The sequence below is a fragment of the Equus asinus genome, chromosome 2, assembly GCF_041296235.1.
Source record: "Equus asinus isolate D_3611 breed Donkey chromosome 2, EquAss-T2T_v2, whole genome shotgun sequence".
Lineage (NCBI taxonomy): Eukaryota > Metazoa > Chordata > Mammalia > Perissodactyla > Equidae > Equus > Equus asinus.
Window position 1 is genome coordinate 162,217,931 of NC_091791.1, and position 6,667 is coordinate 162,224,597.

The 6,667-nt window shown below is 35.2% G+C and overlaps 1 protein-coding gene across 1 annotated transcript; it reads left to right on the plus strand.

Annotated features, from left to right (window-relative positions):
* Positions 1-5,218: 5,218 nt before the first annotated feature.
* Positions 5,219-6,154, plus strand: LOC123283508 (olfactory receptor 4F15-like). Its single transcript, XM_044765832.2, has one exon. It carries the CDS (start codon positions 5,219-5,221, stop codon positions 6,152-6,154), a length of 936 nt encoding a protein of 311 aa, XP_044621767.2.
* The last annotated feature ends 513 nt before the right edge of the window (positions 6,155-6,667 follow it).

The window sequence follows — 6,667 nt, forward strand, 5'->3', positions numbered from 1 at the left end:
AACCTCCATAAAGCTGTTAAAAGATACTAAGTAAGATTTCCCAGTCTAACTTTGCACTACTTTTGAACCTCCCCTGGTTTGTTCAAATATGAATTCATTATTTCTCAAAATTCCAAGTGAGACAAGCAATTAAGGGTGTAAAGTGATAGTTTCCTTAGACTTGATATTGGAGCCAAACAGATATCATCGGTGGTCCATACAACTTGCAATGACTCAATGAATACCTACAGTAAACCTAAAATTCTCTAATTTTGAAAAAAAGAGTACATTATCAGAGCACAAAATAACTGACAATCACACTGAGCTGTTCAATTTCCCTGCAACTCTTTTCAGCAAATTGTGATTATTTACTCTTGGGAAAGCCAGTGTCCACAGAAGACCTGGTTTTCATTAGAAGCAATTATGGACCATATCCAGTCCTACTCTCCTGTCCTGCTAATTGACTTCCTTTCTAATAGTGTGAACCATTTATAGCTCCCTGTCTTTGGAAATGGTAGTGATTCAAAGAGTGTTAACTTTCTGCGTGTCTCAGTCTCTTGAAGCTGTTCCTGAGTGAAACCTGTGCCTGAACAGGTAACAGGTACATAGGATACCTGCTGTCCAATTCCCTAGCAACTGGTTACGTTGCTCCCTCCCCCTTTTATTACTTTTGTTTCCAAATCTTCTTTCCTCTTTCTGTCTCCAGTTTCCTTTTGCTCATGCTCTTTATCTGAATGATTTTCACTCATATTGTTTTGTATCCCTCTGGTCTCATTTTCATAATTTCAATTGTACGGTGAGGTGAATTTCTCTTCAAAGAGCACTTATCTTTATTAAATGCATATGTGAAAGGACTTCAATTTTCCATCCCTTTTCTCTCTGAAGTGAGATTGATGGAAATAAAAGTTATGTCTTGGCTATTTCATTCCAACTAAGTGCAATCTGGCAGAGCAAGCAATCTCTGTATTTGGAAAGACTTGAATGATGGAGTCTTAAAAATCACCACAATTATAAAAAAAAACAAAATCATTGATTACTTATTATATGCCAGCGCATGCAGGCTCTGATGTTTTCCATGTATAATTCATTTTAATTCTTACAACAGCACTATGTGATAAGTGCTACTATCAGCCCTGTTTTACAGATGAGGAAATTGAGGGACAGAGAAGTGAAACAATGCACCCAAGAACACATAGCTCATAAATCAAGAAGATGGAGATGGAGAGCTGAACCCAGTTAGTCTGGCCCCAGAATCTGTGCTCTTAGTTACTACTTCATATTGCTAGTTAAGAAATTGCTCTTATATCATTTTTCCTATTTCCTCCACTAATTTCAAATTTTCTTTAGAAATTAGAAAACCCATAAATATTACCTGTAAAAACATGGAAAATAATAGCTAATATTTAGTAAAAATATAAAATCACCTAAAATCTCACAAACTGGAGACATTGTGGCATAAAGTGTAAATATTTCCATATATATATTTACATTATGTGTAGTATTTTGTGTTTTATAATCTTTGTTTTAACCTAATGACAAATTATATCTTTTCAGGTTAGTTTATCTGAAGTTCTAATTTATTTCATCCGCATCAAAACATCTTATGAACATAAATTCAAGTATATTTAAAAGTTATTTTCCTTATTCAGGTAGCAAGTTGCTTTTCACAGGGGCTTTGATCATGAAAACTGTACTGTTCTTTTGAATTACTGAATTTTTCCAAATACCTGGTGATGTCTTTCTGTTCATCAATATTTCTATAGCATACTTTTTGTTAATACTCCATTGTAATTTGAAGATATTGCCAGATACTCTGTAGCACCCGTACCCATTTTGTTTGAGGTAAAAAAGAAGGGGGAAAATTTGTTGTTTTTCTAGTATTACTGCATTATATTTAGGATCTATTTGGAAATGTGGAGTGTTGAGGTTACTCTGAGAGGACAGTCACATGACAGGGAAGTCACTGACTTCCCGACTGGTTTCCGTTCTCCCATCAGGGTGCAGGTGTCAGTGAGTTCAACTCCCAAAGTCACTTGGAGAGTTACTCTCCACTACATCCCCCACAAGGGCTTCTGGGCCCCTGATTTTGCTTACCATGTCTTCTTGAACTTTCTACTATGAATGTTAGTGGAGATTATCTTTAATGGTACCTATATTGTGCCAGAAATTGTGCTAAGTATTGGAGTTTACACAGTTGGTTAAAAGCTCCTTTCTCAAAGAAATTATAGTTGAAAATGAAGAAATAACATACAAAAAATAATATACTTTAATTATGTACAAGATATAACAACAGTTCATAGAGAGAAACTATTTACTCTGCTTAGAGTCTTCAATGAGTACTTTAGAGTAGGTGGCATTTAATATCTATGTCTTGAAGGATAAAGGGAAGTAAGATTTGTGCCAGATAGTTTTATCCATATCATCTCAAATCCTCATAACATCAGGAAAATTAAGTTATAATTCTTTCATTTTATGGAGAAATAAATACCATTAGCATCACTTGGTAGCCTACCCTAGTGTATATAGCTCATAAATGGCAATGTTGGGATGACAAGTAAAATCTATCAGGCCTTAGAGCCAAAGATGGTTCTACTTTGTAATGACCAGGAATAACACAGATGACAGCACATGCAAAGGCAGAGAAATGGGAAAAAAATACACTGAAGTGTTCAGTTCATAAAGGGTCTAATGTGATATGCTGTTAAATTTTAAAGATTCTCAATGACTGAACCAAATGTTTAAATAGGAGAATAATATGAACATATTTGATCCTTAGATAGAAAGATCTGAAAGCAGAGTACAGAAAGGACTAAACTTAGATAAGATTGGAGGCAGAGAGATCATTCAGAAGGCTTTTCAGTCATTAAGAAGAAAAACTATGTAGAATTGAAATAATAATTGACCCTGGAAATGAGGAGGAGAAAACAAAATTGAGAAATATTCAGGAAGTATAATTTTCTATCTGGGATGTAAGGTGAAAAAGGAGACAAGGGTGCCACAAAGATTCCTGGATTGGGCATCTGAGAGAATGGTCGTGATATTTCTTAAGGTATTTAAAAGATTATAAAATCATGAATTCGGCCTTAGGCATTTTAACTTTGATATATTTGAGGAATGTCCACTTAAGTACTACAATATAGTCTTGGATATGTTGTGCTGGAGTCCCTGGCTAGAGCTATAGATATAGAAATCGTCAATAAGTGAGGAGTAGTTAAAACAATGAAGCTTGTTTGTAATGAAAAAATATCTTAGGATAGACTCCTGAGTCACATCAGCATAGATAAGCAGGGGAAAAAAAATCCATGTATCAGTGAAAGATACAAAAAAGAAGTTAGAAATGTAGGAGAAAAATTAAGAGAGCTCTGTAATACAAATAGTAGGAAGGCATTCAGCTTCAAGTAACACACCTTATTTACAATCTCTTAAATGAACTAGGTTTTATTTTTCTCACATTGTAAGAAGTCAGAAGGTAAACCTTTGCTGGCATCAGTTAAAGACCTAGACAAGTTTCCTTTTCTATCTGTTCATACTACCATTTTTAACATGTTGACTTCTAAAGCTCATGATAGCTGCACCTTTAGGCATCATATTAACATTGAATGCAGGAATAAAGGTGCCAGGAAAAGAGCATTCTCCACACTAAACTTTCCATTTTAATCTGGGAATGAAAGCCTTCCACAAAAGACACTGTTCTATATTTCATTAAGCAAATCTAGGTTGCACGCCCCTCTTAAATCAATCCATGGCCAAGTGACATTGGATTATCACGTTTTATCAGGCAGCCAGGATAAGGACCTACCTCTCCCAAAATTTAGGGATCTCTACCAAATATCTAAACAGATAGGTGTTCTGCTAGCAGGAAATGTGGATAGAAAAAGCTTTGGGATAGGCAACATACATAGAAGTCAATGACATAAAAAAATTTCAAAAACAGTGGATGATCAATAGTATCAAATTTGGAAAATAAATAAGATAAAGACCGAAAAGTGTTTATTATATGTGATATTTTAATAAAAGTATATTGTTGTGTGCTGAATCCCTAGTGACTTCTCTAAAAAGATTTTCTGGAGTGGAAGCTAGACTGTTTTGGCTTGTTTAATAAACGAAATGCATAAGTTAAAATCAACCTACCAGTAAAGGTTTGAGAAAGAAAGAGAAAATCAGGAGGAACCCCCTGCATCCCATCCTTGATAGATTTGATTTTTGAAGGAGAGATTCTATGTGTAACAGGTTAAGGGAAGTGAAAAGCTGAGATGAAGGAAAAATGTTAACTGATGCTTCTAGATCCTTGGGGAGATTCAGAGTAGACTCGGAGGTGCTGGCCTTGAAAAGCATAGAGCAGTGATTGGGAGTATCATTCTGAAGTCCTACGGCTCTTGATACAAGCCCTAGCTTTGCCACTTCATCTTTCTAAGGCTCACTTTCTTCATTTGTGAAATGGGGGTAATGAAACTGAATCTACCTTATGGAGTCCTTAGGAGATTTGCAAGAGATCAGGTACTTAACACAATGCCCTGAATGTAGGTGACACTCACTCAAATGTTATTTGTGATCACTATAATTGATTATTAATTGTTATTTATCATCATTGTATTTATTATTCTTTACTCTTGAATATCCAATATTTTATTTTGTTTTTAGTTTGTCTTTAATCTATTTATTAAAATAGACCAAAGATGATATCATGTCATGAACCAAGCATTATCATTCAGTCCTGTGCACCTGAGTTCCAATTAAATTCTAAAAGCCCAAGGTATGTAGTGATGGGATATCTTCAAGTACTTTCTTCCTGGTGATCTCTATAAGCCCAGTCAAGTAAGAGAATGTTAATGGGCTAAGAAAGATGCAAGTAAGAGACTATAGAATTTGTGTGAAAGTATTAATAGTGGTATGACAGGAGAGAGGATGTTTATTTGATGTGAGAACATTTAGGGCAATGGTCAGGAAAATGATCCAGAAATTTTTGAGAAAAATTTGAAAGAAATTTTACAATGGGAGGAAAATTAAAGAAACTCCATTTGGCTTTATTTACAGTCACATTTTCCCTCAGATATCCACTTTATATAATAAATTTGTTGCTAACCTTATTTTTTCCAAAATCTTCTATTTTCTTCCCTCAGTCAGTTATATCTAACTTAATTAGCAAGGCAAATAAGGAGTCTATGTTGTGCCTGTTATACTTACTCTTCTTAATTTTTATCCTCAGATCACTTGAAAATCAGTTCTTCTGTCCCAGCGAATGGGTGGACTAAATGACTCTGTGGTCACTGAGTTTGTGTTACTGGCTCTTTCTTGTTCTTGGGAGAAAAAATTTTTTCTCATTTTGATATGTTTTTTGCTCTACTTAGGAGTCATCGTGGGGAACGTTTTAATTTTGTTTTTGGTAATTTTTGATTCTCACTTACATTCTCCTATGTACTTCCTGCTGGCGAACCTGTCTCTCATTGATGTGGGCCTTTCCTCTACCACAGTCCCCAAGATAATCACAGACCTTTTATATGAATACACACTAATTTCTTTCAAAAGTTGTATGACACAGATATGCTTCATCCACATCATAGGAGGAGTGGAGATGGTGTTACTCATAGCCATGGCATTTGACAGGTGCACAGCCATCTGTAAGCCTCTTCACTACTTGAACATCATGAATCCTAAAATATGTATTTTATTTGTACTCACTGGCTGGGTAACAGGGGTGATCCATGCTATGTCTCAGTTTTTATTTGTTAGGAACTTGCCTTTTTGTGGGCCTAATAAAGTGGACAGCTTTTATTGTGACTTTCCTAAGATCATAAAACTTGCATGTACAAATGGAGCCAAGCTTGAGTTTATTGTTACTGCCAACAGTGGCTTTATGAGCAGGGGCACCTTCATCCTGCTAATCCTTTCCTATTCCTTCATTTTGGTCAGTGTCTGGAAACGTTCCTCAGGAGACTTATCCAAGGTATTTGTCACTTTGTCATCTCACATCATTGTGGTGTTCTTGTTTTTCACTCCATGCATGTTTCTGTATGTGTGGCCTTCTCCCCCACCATCACTTGATAAAAACCTGTTCATTGTTGACTTTGCTATCACCCCTGTCTTAAATCCTACCATCTATACATTACGGAACAAAGACATAAAGGTAGCAATAAAAAGATTGTGCAAAAAGATATCTTATTCCAGATTTTGTTGACCACATTTTTTTTGGAGCTGTAAAATTGTACATTCAACCGCATGCTGGTCCGTCTCCATTTAGGCACCTCAAATTTAATATATCCAGAGCAAATTCATCATCTGTCATCCTAAACCTACTACTACTTCACATGGAGTATAGTCCATTACCATTACCAACATGGGAAATGTAAATCCAACATATTAAGCATTGATATTCTTACTGAGAACAGCATGGTCTGACAAAGAAAATTTTCTTTTTGACTTTCTAGTTATTTTGCAAATAAAAGGATGTAATAACATCATTTCTACTATTCATAATGTCTAAAAAAAACCCTGTAAATTTGTTGTGACCAATGTAAAGAATCATCACATTGAATTGTTATATATGTAGATCAAATGGCTTTACTATTATTTTAAAAAAGACCCAAAGACAAAATCTGAGTGCAAGTAGTTTATTTGGAAGAGAGTCACAGAAGACACTGGTTCAGAAGTGGGGGTTTGAGATAGGGAAGGGAAGAATGTCAATAGAGAG

Bases quoted from the DNA above. Each gene is read 5' to 3' on its own strand.
- LOC123283508 (XM_044765832.2), top strand. From the start codon at position 5,219: ATGGGTGGACTAAATGACTCTGTGGTCACTGAGTTTGTGTTACTGGCT.